This window comes from Heloderma suspectum, chromosome 7, assembly GCF_057233095.1.
Source record: "Heloderma suspectum isolate Gila_16-S chromosome 7, 16-S_ref, whole genome shotgun sequence".
NCBI lineage: Eukaryota > Metazoa > Chordata > Lepidosauria > Squamata > Helodermatidae > Heloderma > Heloderma suspectum.
Genome location: NC_139464.1, coordinates 56,258,922 through 56,280,909, shown reverse-complemented (window position 1 = coordinate 56,280,909; position 21,988 = coordinate 56,258,922). Strand labels below are relative to the sequence as shown.

At 41.5% G+C, this 21,988-nt stretch overlaps 1 protein-coding gene across 7 annotated transcripts in view; it reads right to left on the bottom strand.

The window, feature by feature from the left end:
• ATP2B1 (ATPase plasma membrane Ca2+ transporting 1) overlaps positions 1-21,988 on the bottom strand; it is an 89,682-nt gene that overhangs the window by 31,724 nt on the left and 35,970 nt on the right. For all 7 annotated transcript variants that reach the window (XM_084810302.1, XM_084810300.1, XM_084810306.1 and 4 more), the window contains 4 exons: positions 14,921-15,353; positions 9,169-9,366; positions 3,777-4,031; positions 3,574-3,699 (listed from right to left, as the gene is read on the bottom strand). In XM_084810302.1, the coding sequence (XP_084666428.1) occupies positions 3,574-3,699; positions 3,777-4,031; positions 9,169-9,366; positions 14,921-15,125 (784 nt within the window). In that variant the 5' untranslated portion in view covers positions 15,126-15,353. The remainder of the gene's footprint in view (positions 1-3,573; positions 3,700-3,776; positions 4,032-9,168; positions 9,367-14,920; positions 15,354-21,988) is intronic.

The window sequence follows — 21,988 nt, the reverse complement described above, 5'->3', positions numbered from 1 at the left end:
TGGCAGCTCGATAATGAGGGATTGGCAGCAGATGAGATCGACATACACCTGCACTGTTTTAGCGCTTTCAGCTTCCATCTGTTCCTGGGAGAAGGACAGCAGAGAGGGTGGCTCATCTAGGACCTCCCTCTTTTGCATTCTCACAGAGTTCCATTTGATAGCTAGTCCTGGTCACTGCACACGAGGTAATCAAATGTCCAAGGAGGACACTAAAGAATACAATAAGTAAAACCCAGCTCTAATCTTGGATATCAGTGTTTCTGTTTTGGTGGTTATGCTTTGTTTAGATGCAGTGTGGGTCTGCAATATGAGCCTTAATGACAGAAATAATGATGTTCAGCAGACCTTGAAAACAGGGTGCAATAACAGTGCTCGGTGTTGCAGTCAATCGAGTTCTGGGGTTGGGGGTATTATAGAATCAGTATCCATGCCTAAACTCATGTGTTATAGTTAAGGCAGATTCACATGTTCATCCAAAATAAGCAAACTATATATGGTTGGGTGCTGGCTTGATTGCATGCCCACCAATGTACTATATGGTATAAATTGGGTGTGTGCGCACCCATCCCTGTAAGCACAGTATTATCCATCCCATACCTTGCACACAATATTTCTAGACTGAACTGGACACAACAGAGCTTTCTTCAAGGTAACTATAACTTAATATCAGGTCATAATTGCTTTGGTAACTTTTGAGGTTCAAATGCTATAAAATACTCTATGCACGTTGACAGTGATAATGTGCTAGAATATCTTTTTGTGGGAGCCCCATTAAAAAGAAACACCTGGGGAGGAAAATCAAGTGTATGTACATATACTTCCTGACCACATTCTTTCAAGAATGTGATCTGGAACTATTCAACTTTTTTTTCCTATTTGAGAGATGGGGGCTGTTCAAAGGGCTGTTTGGGATTCCTGCTGAAGTATCTTCTAAAAGGGGGTTGGACTTGATGGCCTTGTAGGCCCCCTCCAACCCTACTATTCTATGATTCTATGAAAGAAAATCATAAATGCCCTTTTATATTCCAGCTAGTAATGGTTTCAGAAGACAACTCCCTTGATATCCTGACTGGTCATATGTGCTGGGGGAATAAATCAAATCCTGTCTGGAAAAAACAAAAAGATAGTCCTGAATCTGCTCAGCTACAAGTTTCTTAGCTGAGAGGGCAAGCATTTATTAGATAGATAGATCTATCGATCCATCTCCTGCCTTTCTACCAAAAAATGGTGCTCAAGGCAGCTAACAATAAAATCCAGATTAAAAGCAAGGTCTTAATTAAAAGATAAACTTAAATAAAAAACACATAAAAACACAATACAATAAATAAACAGCACCAGCTAATTAACCTCCCTTTCAGCAACAGACCAGTTTATATGCCAAAGGCCTGCCTGAATAAAACGTCTTTGCCTGCTGGCAAAGGGACAACACAGAGTGGGGCCAACCTAACCTCCCTTGGCAGAGAGTCCCAGAGCCTAGGAGCAGCAAAAAGGCAAATCTGCAAACATAAGAGCTCACAGGCTGGTTGTAGCACCTTGAGTAAACTCCAAATAACCCTTTGTTTGTAGCCCTTTCTGACTTTTGTGGAAACAGCAGAGGCCCATCCAAGCTCAAAATGGCCTTGGAATTCATAAGGATGGGAGAGTATCAATCATTATGACTGTGTATAGTCCTCTGCTTCCTGGATTCAGAGGTGCATTATGGAGATGAAGCCTATTTTAACCAGCTGACTGTAGCCTGCCAGCCATGCTACCTGTGCCAGATTTCCCAGCAGTTCATATACTGAGGGAACTGAAAACCTTGTGTGCTGGTGCACAGTGGATTAGACATAAGGGGTGAGAAAAGATGGAAGAAATGGAGCAAATACTGAAAGAAGAGTGGAAGAACAGATTATGTACAGAGAAAGGGGGAGATAGATGGGGTTCTGGACAAACTGGTAGCACAGGAAGAGCAAACTGCACTCCTGGGTGAAGAAAAATGACTTGGTAACATGGTACGCAGAGACCTATGAGTGGGAAAATAGATGGGTTGTGTACCTGTAGTGGTGCAGACACAGTATGTGCTGTGAGTTCAGAGAAAGGGGAATGGTTAACAGAAGTCAGAAAAAGTAGAGTACTATTGTGTGCAGAGCTGAGAGGACTAACCAAATGAGTTGAGCACACCATTAAAATTGTAGCAAAAATGAATTTCTACAGTTAACACAACAGTGCAGCCCTGCTGGGTTAACATATTAAAGTGACTTCCAGAGGGATCTGAGCCTCGCAGCCCCATAAAGCCCTTTGCCCTTTATTAAGATGTCAGCATTCCCACAATTAAATACTACTTTTTCACAAGCTAACATATAATTATCGCAATAAGTCTTATATCTTTTTATAAATAAAATAAATAGAAACATTTGGAGCAAAAGTGAGTTTCTAGTCAAATACTAGAAATCTAAGGCTATGAAAAACTCCTGCATAGCCACTGTGATGCATACAGACAAGCCCTAACTAGAATTAGATCACTAAGGGTGGTGTTCCATTGGGATCCATTCTATTTCTTATGGTTTGCAAAAATTATGCCATGACACAGGACAATATGTAGCTACATATAGTTTCAAGACTCCCTCTAACAGCAAACTCAGGTAGTAAGTGCCAACAGAAATAAAACCAAAATAGAGCTGCTTAGAAACAAGAGGTATCAATATACTCACAGGAACCCCTACATTTCTAAAAGTAGAACAACAACAACAACAACAGAGATCTATAGGACACGGAAACCTAAGGGGCAAAAACTCCCAGAAACAGCTCAGTGAGGATTAAGTGTGCTCAGCAGCCACTAAATACTGAATTTCAGCTGAGAAAGAAAAGGAAAACTTGGATAGATGGAATGGCCTACTGGAGAAGGGCACAATTGGCTGGCACCCTCCTATCAGGAGGTAAGAATACATTGCAATGTTTTGTTGCAGATTCCTCTTGTTAAGTTGCTATTCATGGAAGTGCCATTCTACTAAATATGGTAGTAAATTATATGCTCAAAAGCAACTTACAATTAAATATTAGCATAATCTGCATAGTCAGTGAAGTTCAGTGCAAGGCAATAGACAGTTATTCATACAACTGAAGTATGTAGACTGGAGTATTTTACAGTACTTCTGTAGTTTTTACCGCATAAATCCATCTTTGAGCAATTTTATTTTTTATTTCACTGCTGAGTTAAACAGCTAACTAATGCATACTGGCTACAAAGGCAAAAATTCAGAAGACCACTCCATCAATATTCCCAGTTTCTAATAAAACGACTATGAGAACTGTTTAATCTTATGAGAAGTAGAACCACTGCAGCTATCCACACATGCTTAAACTAATCACATTAAAGGATGTTTGTATGTCTGAAATCCTACCTGTTGTTAAGACCCATCTTTTTGGTCTCAAGGAGGTTAAAAGCATAATACATAATACATAAGAGGACTAGATTTTAGCACACCGTCACCTGGGAAGACAATGTTTCACATAACCTAGTTCTAGAAGTAGGAAACTTTGTCCAGTTTCCAAAATACCTCATGCTCAAGTCTTGGCTATCATTTGATCACCCACCTGAGAGCAACATAGGATCGCGATCCAACATTTTCTTAACATGATCAGATTCTCCAGTCAGTGAGCTTTCATCAATTTTGAGGTCATTTCCTTGTATAAGTACACCATCTGCTGGTAAAAGGTCACCTAAAAAGCCAAAAGCTGCTTTTAATATAACACAATAAGTTAGCAGAGATGTCAATAAAACAATTGGGTATATTTACCATATTTTACTTGTGCAATATCGCCAACAACTATGTCAGCTATAGGAATCTGGATGACTTGGCCACCCCTGATGACAGTAAACTTCTGTTCTTGTTCAATGCGGCTTTGCAACCCCCTAAATTGTTTCTCTTTACTCCAGTCATTGAAAGCTGTGACTAACACCACACAAACAACAGACAGGAGGATTGCAGCTCCTTCAATCCAGCCTGTTTCACCTTCTTCTTCTTCTTCTCCAACTGATACTGTTCCACATACTGCAGAAAGTAAAAAATAATAATCAGCACTTCACATTCAAATCTTAATGTTGCTATGTATTGTTCAGGAACTCCAATCATTCAAGCCTCCATTACAAATGTTACCCAATTACATTGACTATGTCTCCATACCAAGAGCACACTTACTTATTCAAGAATTTGAGATTTTCCCCAAGGTTACAAATGGGGCTGTACTGTATACAAATGAGAACCATACTTGGTTTAAAAGAACTTCAATTGGTTTTCATATTATGTAGCATCCCCTAAAAAGATACCATTAGGATGTTAGCCTATCATTATGTTACAACTACTACATGGTTATTCAGGTTAAATGCATCAATAAACAAGTTAAGTATGTCCACTCTGTCTGTAGGGTGTATCTGTGTGAGGGAGCTGTTTGGAGGAAGGGCCCTCAACCTCCCTTTCTTCTTGCGCCGGGCTTGAAGCTCTCAGGAGTCAGGGGAGAAGCAGCTAGGGAAAAACAATGTCCAATGCCCAGAGTTGCCTCACTTTTCTTCTTTGCCTACTATAGAATTCTACATGCACAAAGGGATGCTAAGAAAAATTCAGGTGGCCACCTTGCCATCTCTCTTCTTATTTCTACTGGAGTTGGCATGGTCTGGAGGTGAGGAAAGGGAGCAAGGCAGTCATCATTTTCTCGTTTCAGAGACAGAAAGAAAACTTTTATATATGGATGAAAACGATATTCCTAAACTCGTAGATTTTTTCTATCCACTTTCTATATAAATGCACATGAAAAGCCTGTGTAACTTTTTCAGGAATTTGATGACCCCAGTCTTGATGGATGGTAGGGATTTCATCCCCAAAGACTGAAAAGCAACTGGATGCAAGAATAGCAGCAACAGAAGCTGGAATTCAACAACGTAGGTAAGGAAGCTGTGATGCAGAAATAATGCTGATGTGAACCCTGTTGCATTTGCCCATCTTATTTTAAATTTAAGGGAACGAGATTGAGAAGGACCTTCTTCTTGAACAGTCAAGTGCGTAGCTGAACAGAAGATACAAGTTCTGGTAGTAAAGGAAGGGCTTAATATCTTTTTAATTAAATTCTCCCATTGTATTGAGGTAGCTTCAGATGAGCTTCTGTCCAGTTACATTTTTTATTATTATTCTGAGCATAATAGATTAAAGCCAAGGTTAAATAGAAGTGTCAGCTGAGTACCAAAGAGATGCGTTCAAGTTCTCAACCTCTGCATCACAATATTCACCATGAATATGATACTCTGCTAGTAGAAGTCAATCCAATTACTCATGTTCATGAATTAAGCCCATTATTTAGGAGAGCTTCAACATAAAGGTCAGTCTTATCTGGCCAGATGAATTGACCTAGCTGATTCCTAAGAAAGTGGAGGGGGTGGGTAGAAGATGGAAGAACGTGTGCACATTCCTCCCCCCCCCCCCAACTACCTACAATATGATGCAGGCAGAATTCTCGAACTACGTGGGAAAGAGCCCTGGTTGTTGTAAAACATATGGATAATATTTGTTATCCTTTTCCAGTGCAAGTATGCCTGGATCAGGTTAATTTTGAGTATACACACATTCTGCCAGTCAGGTATTACTTTCTACCCATCAGGAGAATGGTAGGTGCACAGTAATGCTCCCCGTCAGTCTAACTTCAGACCCAGTACTGGAACAGAAACCACTTTGAGTCACCCTGACCTATAACCTACATCATGAGATATATCATGAGATACACAGGAAGACCGTGACTCTTGATTCTCCTAGACTTCTTAATAGCTTTTGATATCACTGACCATAGTATATTTGTGGATAATCTGATCAGGCTAGGACAAGTTTCTGACAAGTCTACTTGCCAGGGTAGTTATAATAATAAACCCTGCCTTCTCTGACAAGTGAATGAGGTGGTAAGAGGATTTAAGTTATTTTAAAGGTGTGGCGATAGAGGAAGCCAAGCTTGCCATTCTGTAGGACAGGGATGGGAAACATGTGCTGCTCCAGATGTTGTTGGACTGCAACTCCCATCAGCTCCACCCAGCATAGCCAATGGTCAGGGATGATGGGAGCTGTAGTCCAACAATATCTGGAGGACTACACATTAATATCTGGTGGAAGATGGGTGACTACCGCTCAACACCATGTTACTTGCCCTATGACATTCCATATTACAAGGTTCCATATTGTGTTATGCTGTTCAACATTTACATGAAACCACTGAGAAGCTATCTAGAAATTTGGGGTATGTATGCTCTATTTCTACCTTTCTGCAGATTCAGGGGAGACAGTGGAACTTTCGTGGGTGCCTAGTGTTAGCAAATTACTAGATGATGAACTGAAATGTAACTCAAACTAAACAGGTTTTATTGGTGGTGGGTACTACTGATGTGGAAACTGCTACTTCTGGATGGGGTTGCATTCCCTTGAAGGATCAGGTGTGCAAGACAGTGCTTTTGGAATCACAGGAAACCACCATGGCCAAGAGTACTTTACTTAGGCTGTTACACCAGCTACAGCCACTTCTAGAGGGTAGTGTCCTTGCTCCTGTGATGAAAGCTTTGGTAATCAACAAGTAAGACTACTCTATTACATTCTATGTAGGATTGCCTTTGAAAAGTATCAGAAATTACTGGTACAGAACGCGGCGGCTCGCCTGATTAAAGGCAACCGCCGGCGAGATCACATCACTCCAGTGCTGAAGGAGTTGCACTGGTTACCAGTTGGTTTCCGGGCCAAATTCAAGGTGTTGGTTTTGACCTTTAAAACCCTATATGGTTCCAGCCCAGCCTATCTTAAGGAGCGCCTCCAGCAACACCAGACAGGCCGCTTAACAAGATCAGCCTCAGATGGCCTTCTCTCTGTCCCATCAGCCAGGACAGCTAGACTGGTGGGGACGAGGGAGAGGGCCTTCTCTGTGGTGGCCCCCACTCTGTGGAACTCCCTCCCTAGGGAACTCCGTCATGCCCCCTCTTTAATGAGCTTCCGTCGTGCATAAAAAACGTGGTTGTTCAGGCAGGCATTTGGGGTGGGTTAGGGTATTTTTTTTTTAAAAAAAATTATGGTAAAATTTTATTGTTTTAAATTGTTTTATGGGGGTTGTACATCGCCCAGAGTGGCTGGGTGACCAGTCAGATGGGCGATTAATAAATTTAATAAATAAATAAATAAATAAATTTCAACTGGTTAAAATGCAGCAGCCTGTATGTTACTATTGGTATAGCAGCCTGTATGTTACCAAACTACTGGTAACACGTAACACCTCCCACCTCTGATGCACAACTGCACTGGCTTCAAATCTGTTTCAGAGCACAACGCAAAGGGCTAATTTTAACCTTTAAAGCTCTAAATAGCCCTGGCCCATTCAGATACCTAAGTTAGGGACAGGCAGAAAGTAGATCTGGATCTACTGGTGCATTAGACCAACAAGGATTTTCTTCTGCTGAAATTAAGAAAGCTTATGGTAACCAGGAGTGGATTGTTGTGTGGAAGGGCCGTGAGCTCCTTCCAGTTCTAATACTAAAGACAAATTCAAACTCAAAAAAGGTTTTTTTTAAAAATTCAAAGTGTATGTCTTTTGCACCAGTTGGTGGATCTCAGGGTTTTAGTGAAAAACAAAGAGATCTCGCAAGCCTTAGGTCTGCCCACCCTTGACCTAAGGGAACATTTCCCCCCATATGAACCTTATCCCACACACTGAAATCCTTAGTGAAGTTCCTATTTCCAATTTACTCTGATGTCAGATCAATGGATGAGGAGAGGGCCTTTTTAGTAGTATTACAGAACACATCCCAGAGAAGCCTGCCAAAGAAGCATTGTATTTGAAAAGGGTGATAGCCTTCTTTATCCTTGTCCCACAAAGCCTCTGATAAAATAAGACCTTTAATAAGCAGGCTTGGAAGTTACATGCTGCTATTTCCCCCCATAATCTTTCATGCTATGTCATGAGCACTTCAGGTTTATTATTTTGTTGTTCTTTGAAATTTCTGAAGTTGTATAGTGGTTTTATTCAGTTTCTTGCTATTTTTATGTTTTCTTGTGGCTCTGTGAGTAGGTGGCTGGATACAAATACTAAATAAATATGCATTCAGAGTATAACAATACACAAACTAAGGGTCTGCTTAGAATACAGAAATACATTTTAGTCACCTAGGTGTTTTAGGAAGACAGATATTACTTTAAAGTGACAAGAGGACAGATTTGAACCAAACCACTAGCATGTTAGCCCAGACTTATGGTGAACTGGTGTTTGCCATAGCCTTTCTGATGGGCGGACCCAAGTGTCTGAACACAGCTCCTGGTGCACATCCACGGCATATCTGAAGGTGTACAACTTGTTATCAGATTTCATGTTCATTGTGGCAAGGTCTGAAATAACTGTGTCAGCCTTGATACAATGTTAAAGTATTAAGCAGGTTTACATTTACCAGATTTGTTTTATCCCATTATTTGCTTTCCACTGTCAGGAACAGGTATTAGAAAAGAGTAAACATTGTTTTGCTTTCACTTCTCCTGCTCCTTTCACAGGAAATGAATCAGTGCCATGACCAGGAGTACATGCATACAAATACTTCCAGTTGGGAATTCATATGGGGAACAGCAAGAAATGGGAGTGTATGAACTCAGGTCTCCTCCTGAATTCTCTCCATTGAGGAGCAGAGCAACTGAACAGACCCTATACTTGAGGGAATTAAATAATGGTAAACCTCAAAATGCCAGTGCAAACATAAATTTACAATAGCCTCTTAGCAAGCATTTTTAATTGAAGACATTTTACAACACTGATGACATTAAGATGAGGGATACAAAGTCAAGCTGCTTTAGTTGTTTCCTTGCCTTCTAGACTTAAACACAAGACAAGGGAATAGTGATTATTGTAACGCACAGTAACCTATGGCTTCCTATTAGTCATTCAAGGGATGTGCGTATGTGACAGGTTCAAATGAAGTGAATCTGACAGGAATATACTTATGAAGAATATACTTATAACTAGAAGTGAATCTGACAGGAATATACTATGGCACATGACAATCATATGTTGTTCTCTTACAGTTCTAGGGACCCAAACAAATGTATGGCTTCCTAATACAATTCCAATACATACACTGTGACATACATGTCAGGGTACACATGAATTAAAGAAATTTGATTGTTCACTTACATGCCTCATTCCCTCCTGGAGGCTGGTAAAAAGAAAGGCCCAGTGATACTATGGCTGCAATTTCTAATATAATTAATGTAACATCCTGCAGTGCTTCCCATACTAACTGAAGAAATGTTTTTGGCTTTTTAGGAGGTATGAAGTTCTTCCCAAACACAGCTGCTCTCCTTTCTATATCTGCTGGGTTTCCACTTAAGCCTAAATATTAGAAAGAGAAATTTGTTTTAGAGATGTTTGCTATTATCTAAACAAGATCTAACAAAAAATTCAAATATTTCCATTGGGTAACTATGAAAACATTATCTTATATAATTATGCTTTTTGTATTTACAGTTACTATATCAGGTACTTTTTATATCTCACATCTTCTAGAAAGTTGTGGACCTGTGACACATCAGGAGGAACTTACCTGTATATATTTCTAATACAACAAAAAAAGTTGGCTACAGCTATGTGCAGACATCTACTACTCAGTGTTATTCATCTAATAAGTGCCTTGTTTCCTTGAGTTTGTCCAATGGATTCATAGGCTGTCAAGTCTAGGAGTAGTCATTTAGCTTCCCAAGAAAACCAACCATTTTTTAAAAGGAGCACTTCCATTCCCTTTTCCATTCCAGAATTGCTAAATTATTTGTAGTCTTCACAGAAACCTGAGTATTGTGGCAACAAATATGAGGGCTAAACCAAAGTCTACATGTTTGCATAATTCTAAGCACAGAATTTGGGTTTCTTTAATACAGAACTGTTTTGTTTTTTGCCATAACGCACATGACAATGATGCACATCTTTGTGCTGAATACTATGAGTGAGGAACGATACATTTTAAGGGGCCCTCTTCTTCATATTAAGCACTACACACAGAAACACCAAATGCAGTAAAATGAAGGCCACTGGCTTTGAGTACGCCATCATTTGAAGAGTGGTGGAAATAGCATTACTGTGTATACCTAGCCCTGAGAAGAATTAGATCCACACAATTCACCTTTGAGTAATCTGTCTCTTGTAGGGAAAGGATTACTCTGCAACTTATCACAACCAGACACATCGAAGAAACACAAAATCTGGTCAGCAAATTCATTACTACAGTATCAGCTGGAACAAGCCCAGATTCCTCCCTTACATACTTTGTCATAACTTCCTGTCTGTGGTCTTTCACTAATCAACACCAATCAGGAACAACCAGACCTCCCTCTCACCCAAATTTCAAAAGGGGTGTGTATGTGTACAAGCAAGTTATGTCCTTCACTTTGGGAAACCTTAACCAATGACTGTGAAAGCTTCTTAGATATTTTAAACAGCCCTTTTTAAACACATCTCAACAGCCCTTTCATAATTACCATTTGTTATCAAGCAAATAGAAACAGTCTCTCTCTATCAGGACAACTCAGGTGAAACATTGATAATTTCTAAACTACTTTCAACAGCAAAACTTCAAAGCTCTGCCCCACTTTTTCTCCAGAACTAACTGAGACAGAGGTATTTAAAAGTCTTTTCACTAACTTAATGAGGGAATCCCCACAAGCTGTGTGAAGAAAGGGATACTTCGCCCCACTTCTTCATACTAATCTTAATGGGGTGATATTCATTGATAGCATCGTGTGTCAAAATTCCACTCTAAAAAAATACTCAAGGAGAAAGGAAAAATACAAAACCCATAACAGTAACTGCCACTAGCTTTTTCCTGCTGCATGAGGAACTTATTTACTTTCCCCTTTATCAGCAGGGGCTTCCGGTTACCATCCCATAACAGCAATATTCCTTCTACTGAGATGCAACCTAAGCACTGCATGCTGGTGGATCTGAAAACAGATACTACCCTGCAGAACTCAGAGCCTGTACATTTCGAGAAAAGAATATCTTTTTTTCTACCAAATATCACAGAAGGAAGGTCTCACTGGAGGCACAGTTATTCTGCTCCCCCCGCCAAATCCCCCAAACCCTCATCTGATAGGTAAGCAGAAGTAGTACAGATCTTTGAATTAAGCAAATAAGAAGCTTCTGTATTTGTACTTTTCTTTCCAGCAGTCTTGAGTACACAACATAAACACCTGAAATCAAATTCAGTGAAGGCAATATATACATTTTAAATACATAAAATCTCAATTGCCACACACCAAATCAAAGGCACCATTCAGGATTGCATCTGGGTAAAACTTCTTCTTTTTTTGTAGCAGTTTTCAACCTCACAAACCCAATTCAGATTTAGGAGAAACAAGTCAGACTATGAACATTCCATTTAAGAATGTTACCTAACCTGTGTAAGTAGCATACACCTGAAATACTGCTGGTAAAAGACGTGTGTGTCTAACAGGGAAACTAAAAAAGATTTATAGAACTAAATGCTGGGTATGCTGGAAATATCAACTTGCAGATGAGTTTTTTCTATATGGTGGTTCTACCCAGGAATTAATAAATATAGGCTGTCAAAAATAAATATTATAGCTAAGTAACCCTCAAGCTGATCTTAAGGTGTTGATATTGGGTGCTGTCACCCATTTGTGCGAATACTGAAGCCTCTGATTGAAAACATGTTGATTGTTGTCAAAATCTCAATTGCCAAGATTTACAAAGTCAGTGCAAATCCCACCAATTATAAATGGCTATGATAGATACTGGACACATTTATTGATTTACAATCTATGAAGGAGGAGTTAGGCAGTAGTGAGGAGTGATAATAAATCAAAGGTGTAGCTGAGAAGCACCTTTTCTCTATCTCAAGTGGATGATGGTTTGTGTTTTTTAATCTTTATATTTGTATCCGTCCTTCTATTAAACACAAGCCAATTTTTCCAAAAGGGAAAAAAATCTAGAAGTCTATAATCACAGAATCATAGAATAGGGGGGTTGGAAGGGGCCTACAAGGCCAATGAGTCCAGTGCTCTGCTCAATGCAGGAATCCAAGTCAGAGCATTCCTGACAGATGGCTATCCAGCCTCATCTTGAATGCCTCCAGTGTGGGAGAGCCCACTACCTCCCTAGGTAATTGGTTCCATTGCCATATTGCTCTAACAGTCAGGACATTTTTCCTGATGTTCAGCCGGAATCTGGCTTCCTGTAACTTGAGCCCATTATTCTCTGTCCTGCACTCTGGGATGATTGAGAAGAGACCATGTGCTTCATAGTCTGGCTTTCTTCCTACATGTGTCTGAAGACTATTACTGGGCGCTATTAGAGCTGTTCTCTCCATGGCAGTGCATGAGCCTTGGTCCATTGTTACCCCCAGCTTTACATCTCCCTTCCCCGTAGCATTCAGTTTAAAGCCCTCCTGATGAAGTTCTTCATCCTGTGGCCAAACACATTCCTCCCAGCCTTTGTGAGGTGCAACCCGTCTCTTGCCAACAGCCCATCTTCCAGGAAGTATAGCCCGTGGTCCTAGAATCCAAATCTCTCTCGTCGGCACCACCTTTGTAGCCAGTCATTCACCCAGAGTATTTTTCTTTCCCTTTCTAGCCCTCTTCTAATTACTGGAAGGATGGATGAGAAAACTATCTGGGCCCCAAAGTTCTCGAGTTTCCTTCCCAAAGCTTCAAAGTCTGACATGATTTCTTCGTAGCTCCGCTTGGTGGTATCATTTGTTTCCAGATGGATGAGAAGAAAGGTAGGGATGTACGAAGTCACTTATCTTTTCGCAGAGGTGATTCGCAGTGGGGGGAAGGCACTTCACTTCTCCCCCCGAAGTTCAGGTGAGGGGGGGGAGGCGCCCCGCCTCGCCGAAATTCAGGCCGGGGAGAAGCGCCCCGTCTCCCTGGCCGCGAAAGAAAAAGTAAAACAAAAACAGAAACAAAAAATCCCGTGATAGGCTACATGACAATTTACGTAGCCTATCACAGCTGACTTTGGAAATCTAGCCGTGATAGGCTACGTAAATCGTCACGTAGCCTATCATGGGTGTGTGGGGGTTTTTGTTTTTTTTTACTTTTTTATTTTGTAATGGCGGCGGCAGCAGCCGGTCAGGAGACCGGCCGCCGCCCCCACCCCCGACCCGCCGCCGGGACCCGCCGCCGAGAGGGACATTCGCTGAAGGTAAGTCCCATCCCGGGGGGGGGGGTGGGGGGCCAGCGGAGAATTTCCCCAACACTTTCGGGGGGCCAAATGCCTCGGCGCTCGGCCTCCCAAAGATTCGGGGAGAAATTCTCCGCCATCCCTAAAGAGATACCTGTCAGTGGGCTTTGTGAGTGCAGGCAACCTTTCAGTCACCTCTCTAATCTGTCCTCCTGGGAGACAACATACCTGGCGAGTCCACGGGTCTTCGCGGCATACTTGGGTCTCGATCCTACGCAGCAAGGTGTCTCCCACTTCTACCACTCTTCTCTTCTTCTTGTTGTAGGCCTGCGTTTCATTGCCTCTGCTTGACTGACCTTCAGCCTCTTGCTCACTCTCATGCAGGTTCCCCTGTGATTCTTCCTCTGCAGGCTGTCCTCCAGTCTCATCCTCAAGTACCTGGAATCGGTTCCACAGCTCCACTGCTTCCACTGGTGCAGAGTGGCGTCTAGTTCTTCTCCTAACTGTCACCCTTTTCGAAGGAGTATCCTCTACTCCATTTTTCCTCACCTCAGCATTTCCCACTTCTGCCTCGGCTTGCTGTTGCTCTTCAAGCTTCTGGTCTTCCCTTTGCTGCTGTAGTTCCCCCATTCTGTCCAAGAACTCTTCGTGTTCTCTTATTCCCCGGAGGGTTGACAGTCGCCACTCCAGTCCACTTACTTTTTCTTCCAACAGCGTGCTCAACTTGCACTTCTTGCAGGTGTAGGCCATGTTGTTCTCAGGCAAGAAAACAAACATTGCACACACCTTGCAGGTCACCACCACTGGAGAGTCTTGTCCTTTCATAGCCTCTATTTCCTTTTTGTGTCTAGCTTTCTGATTGTTCCAGACTAGCCTGTGCCTGCTCCTCTACTCAGTAGAGGTTAAAAGCAGAGTCCCACTGGTGTGGAAGTGTGTGTTACAAGACTAAATCAACTTTGCGTTAGTGTCCAAATTTACTCACTTACTTTACTTTGTTTGTAAAGCCAGCATAGACACAAGGCTGAAGGGAACAGATTTGAAACCTCCCATCAACATTCCCTAGCTGTCATTCCGATAACTAGAGTCTATAGTCTCAAAAGAGCACACACAAACCATTTAAGTTACATTTTTTGGTAAAGCTGACAGACATTCATGCCTTGTCACAACCTTGAATATCCAGTGTAATATACAAAGCTATCAAATCTTAACATTTGATACAAGTTTCCAAACAAGGCCTTAAAATTGTACGCAAAGCTGTTACTTGAATACATAAATAAACGTGTGTGTGTGTGTGTGTGTGTTTAAATATAGCTTTTATTTTTATTGTCAACACCTTAAAAGTTGCCTAACATTTGTAACTTCACACACTTCTTGTAAATTAGCAAGGAAGCAAGCTTTAGCCAAGACTCTTGACTGTAATCCTAGTACAGATGCATGAAACCTATGACTGACCAAAAATGAGAGTGTTAAGTATTATATTTAATAAACATTAGCTTGTCAAAGCTGACTTTAGAGACCACTGAAAGCCCAAACAAAATATAGACATTTTATTTCTTACACCGACAGTTTTCTTTATTTATGGTTTCAGGCTGAGTGGCTCATCAATTGACAAATAAAATATTGTCAACTGGTTGTCTTATACAATTAGAGTCAAGCAAACCATGAGTACATCTACGCAGTCCTGAATAGCTTACAATATCTAGATGAACACACATTTCCTTACTTGGGGTGTATATACAATGATCCTTACCTTCATTTGGAGAAGTTTTCAATCTTGTACAGATCCCATACACATCTCCATAGCATTCTTGTATTTTATTCAAAGCATCTGCAGCACGCAATTCCATAAGATCACGAAGCTCTTCAAGTGTGATGCCAAAGTCTCCATGATTAGAATCTTTTATAGTGTATTTCACGCCACTGTATGCTACGGAGTTGTTAGCCATGTCTCCCATGATGTACAGTGTTCAAAAGGAGGAAGTTGTTTCCAGGGAGGAATAATTTTCCTCAAAAAATATTTCCAAAAGGAAAATAAATCCTTTAGATATGAAAACCATCAAAAGTGCAGATATAAACCACCCAAAAAGAACAGAGCCATTAGACACCCTTTCCAGGAGCGTTATCTTGAGTGCAGCCCCATAGCCTGTTCCTTCATTCCACTTCAGATGAAAAGGAAATACAATCTGCAAACAAAAGAAAAAAGTTCATAGCAGCAAAATTCAGCACTGCTCACATAAGTATTGCAGCCTCCTTCTACTCTGCCATCTACCTAAGTTACACTATACACCACTCTGATCCACAGAACTCTATCTTTGATGCTCTGTTAAGGCTTGGCCTGTGCCTCCCGCTCCTTTGTCTTTACCCAAGATTTTACCCCCTTCATATGCTCTGATCTCTTCTCTCCACACTCCTATACTAGTTGCCCTTTCTCCTACTGCTCTATCCTGTCACGCTTGATGAGATGACTACCCTGAGGACCTTGTCTTAACTCTCCCTATGTCATCCCCTCCTGTTTTCTGATTGCCTTCATCCCACCATTATCCTTTCGTTCCTCCACATAATCAACCTTTCACCTCTTCTGGCTTCTTCCCTACTGCCACTATTCAAACATGCCACTGCCTCCCCTATTTAAAACAATCCACCAACTCATCTTCCCTGTCCAACTACTGCCCCATCTCCAAACTCCTGGAACATGCTGCTTACTCCTGCCCTCTCAACTTTCTCTCTTATAATTCTGCTATCAACCCTCTCCAATCTGGTTCTGTGCCTTCCACTCCACTGAAATCGCCCTCACAAAAATTACTAAAGACCTCTTCACTGCAAAATCTAAAGGCCTAGATTCAATATATCCTGGTTTTGGAGAACTTTGGCTGTTAAAATGAGTGTCTTACGAAATATTTTTTATTATAAAACATATTTCTAGTAGCAACAGAAAATAAGATTAAGCACTGACAATGTATGCTCTGTACCTTTATAGGGGGAGGTAAGCTACAGACTGATTTCTATTACTATGCATAAAAATTTTAATATGTGCCTGGGAGGACTATTGGGCAACTCAGGGGGTCGGGGAGGTGCCACCATAACTGTGGTCACGGGCAGGGGGAGGTATGGCATTGGGGGATTAACAGGTCAGCTGAGGAGAAGAGGGGCTAGATACCTTATAGCTGTCCCCTCTTCTGGTTCTTCCCCCAACCTGATGGTTCCTGGCAGCCTTACCAGTCTGCCTTCGGGTCTGGTGGTGCTGCTGCTGAATGCCAGGTCGGCCCAAAATAAAATCTCCCTCATCCATGATTTGATTGTGGATGGGGGGGCTGACCTGGCATGTATTACTGAGACCTGGGTGGGGGAACTGGGAGGGGTCACTCTCTCCCAGCTGTGCCCTCCTGGGTACTTGGTGCCGCACCAACACCGACTTGAGGATCGGGGAGGGGGGGCTGCCGTGGTCTATAGGAATTCAATCTCCCTCTCCAGGCTTCCTGCTCATTCGAGTGCAGATCTTGAGTGTCTGTACCTTGTGTTGGGTACCCGGGACAGATTAGGGATTCTGTTGGTGTACCGCCCACCCCGCTGCCCATCAGACTCCCTGCCTGAGCTGACGGAGGTGGTCTCGGACTTGGTGTTGAGGACCCCCAGGATGATGGTCCTGGGGGATCTCAACTTCCATGCCGAGGCTGCTGTATCCGGGGCAGCTCAGGACTTCATGGCTGCCATGACAACCATGGGGCTGTTCCAACATGTCATCGGCCCAACGCATATAAAAGGACACACGCTTGATCTGGTTTTCTCGACTGGGCAAGAGGATGGTGATCTGAAAGTGGAGGACTTAACATCTGTCCCTTTGTCATGGTCAGATCACTTCCTGCTGAGGTTTAGACTCCTGGTGGCCTTTCCCCTCTGCAAGGGTGGGGGACCTATTAAAATGGTCCGCCCCCGGAGATTAATGGATTCCGATGGACTACGCCCTTATCTGGACAGAGATAGCCTAGCTACAGTTATCCATGCTCTGATAACTTCTCGTCTGGATTACTGCAATGCGTTATACGTGGGGCTGCCTTTGAAAATGGTCCGGAAACTTCAGCTGGTCCAAAATAGGGCAGCAAGATTGTTAAGAGGGACTGGCCTGCGAGCTCATATTACGCCAGTGCTTTTCCAGCTGCACTGGCTGCCAGTCCATTTCCGGGCCCGATTCAAAGTGCTGGTGTTAACATTCAAAGCCCTTAATGGCTTGGGGCCAGGTTACCTGAAGGATCGCCTCCTCCCATATGTGCCTGCCTGGACCTTAAGATCATCAGCAGCAGCCGTTCTCCGTGAGCCCCTGCCAAAGGAAGTGAGGCGGGTGGCTACTAGGAGGAGGGCTTTTTCTGTTATGGCACCCCGGCTCTGGAATGAGCTCCCTAGTGAGGTTCGCCTGGCGCCTACATTGTATTCCTTTCAGCGCCAGGTGAAGACCTTTTTATTTTCCCAGGCATTTTAGCATTTCAGCTTTCTAAATTTTTATCTTTGTTGTTTTAAATCTGTATTTTAAACTCCTGCACTGCTGCTAGGTTTTATTGTGGTGTGGTTTTAATGTTCTATATATTTTAAATTGTTTTATTGTGTGTTGTTTGGTTTTAATTTTTGTGAACCGCCCAGAGAGCTTCGGTTATTGGGCGGTATAGAAATAAATAAATAAATAATATAAAATAAAAAAGGGTGGGGGCTGTTCTGCATTTAATATAGTATCTCCATGCTAATAACCTTTGTTGGCTATTAGCTTGTTTTGAGAAAAATATAAACTTAGGAGAATTCAGACTATACAAAATTTTAGCAGGATTCCTCTAAATGCCCTGTTATGAATCCCAGTCAGGGATAGATTAAAGATGGTAAAAAATATTATTAATTAGGGAGTTATAGAAATCCTGGGATAGGTTTAGAAGATGTCTTTCTCATGCAAACTCACCTATATGCTCAGAACTTTAATAAAGAAGGCTTTCTAAGTAATTTTCAATAGCAGATTTCCTAGGGGGTCACTATCCACAAAGACTGGATACATGAGGGTCACGTTAAATGACTGAACAACTTTATCAAGTAACAGGGGTGTATCACCCCTTATTTTTACTATTCACAATTTGTAATATTCTTTTTGCTGAGACAGTTAAGGTAAGATCTAAATGCAATTAGGGTAAAGTCTCTAGTTGAATATATTTTGATCTAAAACCCTAAGGGGGCACTATCTCAAGTATACCAGTTCTTATTACACTTAAAGGAAGGGTATATGTTGCTAAGTAGGTGATTAATTTACAGATCCCGATTACTATGGAAAAATGGCCTCACCTTTGAAGAAAAGTGAATACATATACTACTGCCCCATTGTTACATGAAAACTGCTTTAAGATGATGCACTGGTCCCAAATGACAATTAAGTTGTAAAAAATAAATAAGAGGGGTTCAAATATCTTCTGGAAATGTGGGAGAGTATAAGGGAATTTATTTCACTGCTGGTGGCCCTGTGTAAAGGCAAGGGAATATTGGCAATGTATACTAAAAATGATTAATATCCTAGGAGAAAGATTAAGTATGGACCCTGATATATTCCTATTAACTTCTTAAAAGGTAAAGTTTCTTTTAAAAAGTCTTACTCTCCCATTTGATTATGAGTACCAGGATTGTATATGTCAACTACTGGAAACTCCCTAGCCCTATTCAGGCATTCACCTGAACACATGAACTAAATAAGGAGCAAGAATGGGTATGCAGGCCCTGGCCCTATCACTGTATGCACACGCTCTTCAAACCTTCATACTGAACACACAAAGGAGGAGCCCAACGTAGAGACATAGAGGGGTAAGGCATGTGTGCACCCTGAGCCCACTACTCACTTTTAGCTTTTGCATGTTCAGGCAAATGCCTGAAGAGGGCTCCTCAAATTCTGAGACTGGGAGAATAGTATTTCAAAGTGTGGTCCCTAGCCATACTTCATAAACTCACAGAAGTCACGTGGATACAACAAGAGATGCAGAGTGTTAATTCTGAGAGACTACAAATGCTTTAAACTGTATTAGAATAGCAGACAGCAAAATGAAGCCCTTCTTCATTGTAAAAGATAAGTTTATATACAACAGGAATTACCAGAAGAAGAATTTTGTTTGTTTTTGCTCTTTGTGTGTGTGTGTGTGTGTACTCGCGTGTGTTTAAAATAGAACTAGAAAGAGATCATATGCTCCTGAGTGCAGATACTGGAGAGAAATATTAGGGTAGGATTGTTATCTTCATGACCTGGGCTTCCCAGAGATGCAAGCAATAGTGCCAACTATTGGGAGAATTCAATCTCTTTTAAATGACTTAACATATGATCAGAATAGAATGGAGAAGAAAGGAGAGGAGTTTATGGAATGAAAGCATTCTTCGCTGCCTTTCCTGTTCTGTTTGCATACAAGCAGTTCATAATGTGTTTGGCGCACATTGCCTAGGAAAAGAAATGAGTCTTCCATCCAAGTTCCTAGGGGCAAAAATATGAGCATCTTCTGTAACATTCTAGCATCTCCGGGACTGCATCACCAGGATTGCTCCTTGCATTTTAATTGTATTAAATGTTTCCAATGTTAGATTTCACTATACTTGTGCTTCAGAAACTGTTACTATTTAGGGAATTATTTTTTTTAAACATGAACTGCTCCTGCTTGTGAAACTTTTCAAAGGTGTAAATGCCTCTGCAGCTGTGAAAATTGTCAGCTTTAGCCTACAAACCCATTTCTGGTTAATGATTGTGGTAGAACAGAAAACAGTTTTTGCAGGGAGTGAGCAAGTTATCAACAAGAGGTTGAAAACTCCAACTGGTGATTTAAATCAAGGCATTTAAAGCAATAATTTAAATCAGCAAGAAAAATGACTGATTTAAATCAAGTTTCCCATTGTTACTTCATCCTCATATTTGCCAAACAATGGTGCAAATCTGACCACTAAACCTTGTTAATTTAAACTATGGTACTGTTTACACTGTTTCGTTTTTACAAGCAGGGCTTGCATCTCTTTATCCCACTGAATACATTTTGCATGCCCATGACCGATAAGTAGAAATATGGCTTGAGTGTACCGGGCAGCCTAGAGCAGTTTATTTTCATCAGGTGAAAATGGTATGCCTATGTTTGGTAGGTTGTTAATATTCGTATATGAGAAATGATCAAATTGGCTCTTTGTTTACATAGAAAAAACCTCCTTCACACAATGTATCTGGTACAGGCACTGATTCAGTTTAGAGATTAATGATATAGCCAACGTGCTTATATCCACATTGAATATTAACCTATTTAAGAGAAACTTAGTATTTAAAATTTGTTTAAAACAAAAAAAATCCCATTTTTAATTTTAAAAAAATCTATTTTGACCACTGTGATTTTTATAAAGTTATAATTGCTGGAGGCCAATTACTAGAGCAAATACAAAATGTGGTCTTTTCACATTAGAAAAGACTGAAAGGTTTGAGTCCTTGAACTTTCCACTGCCGTTGATGCAGTTCATCATTCTCTCCTCAATTCCCTTTATGTGTTAGGTTTCCATGATTCTGCCCTTAGCTGGTTCACTCCTGTCGAATCATCCTTTCAATGCTGGGGTCCCTTGGGGATAAGTTCTTCTCCCTCTCTACACACTGGCCCCTGGTGATATCAAATTCCACAGCTTTCAATACCACCTTTACACCCAAGCTGTCTACCCCTGAACTACCCCCACCTCACTTCAATCCAGCATTGGCAACAGCCCCTTTGATATTTCTGCTTGGATGCTTCACAGTTATCTCAAACGTACTGGGTTCGCATGATCATGGAAAGGGAAATAAGTCATGGTGGCTTATTTCCCCTGCTGGATGTGCCTGTCACGTGCCAGGGTTTTTTTCTGCATAATTACCCTTGCCAGTACGGCTTGCCTTGTCATGTGAACCCGGCAAGGGTGACTTGTCGTTGTGGGTAACAAGCCACCCAGAATCCATTGGCTGTTTTAGGGTTCTGGGGTGGCTTGTTAATCATGGCAACAAGCCACCCTCGCCAGGTTCGCATGACATGGCAAGCCGCATCAGCGAGGGTAATTATGCAAATCTCCCTGGCATGCACAGTGGGGGAAATAAGCCATTGTGACTTACTTCCCCTTCTGTAATCGTGCAAACAGAGCCAGTATGTACAACTGAACTTCTCATCTTTTGTCCTTACTCCTCTCCCTGTATGCTTTCCTTATCCATTAGCAATATTAACAGACACGGAGCCTGGCTTTATCTCCAATTCCTCTCTTTGTTCCCCATATTTAGTCTGAGCCAAGTCATGCTGTTTTTCCCTTTATGACATTACAAAAATACAACTCTCTCTATCCCCTCAGCAAATGCTCTGGTCCACATCCTAGCCATCTCTTGCCTAGATTTCTACAGTCATCTCCTCTCGTCTTTTGTTCTCACCTTTGCTACATCACGTCTATTCACCACTGTGCTGCCAAAATCATTCTCTGTTCTTGCTCTGATCATATGAAACTCCTTACTTAGGTCCCTACATAGTTTCCTGTCTGCTGCTGGAGCCAGCACTAGCTCCTCGTCCATATGTATGTATGTACTTACTTACTAAATTTATTAACTGCCCATCTGGCTGGTCACCCAGCCACTCTGGGTGATGTACAATAACAAAAATAGTTTAAAACAATAAAATTCTACATTAAAAACATCATATTTCTAAAAATACCCTAACCCACCCCAAATGCCTGCCTGAACAACCACGTTTTTAATGCATGGCGGAAGCCTTCAAAGGCTTACCTTCAAAGCCTTCCATAGCCGTATCTCTCCACTCATATCAGTATTTCTCTGCCC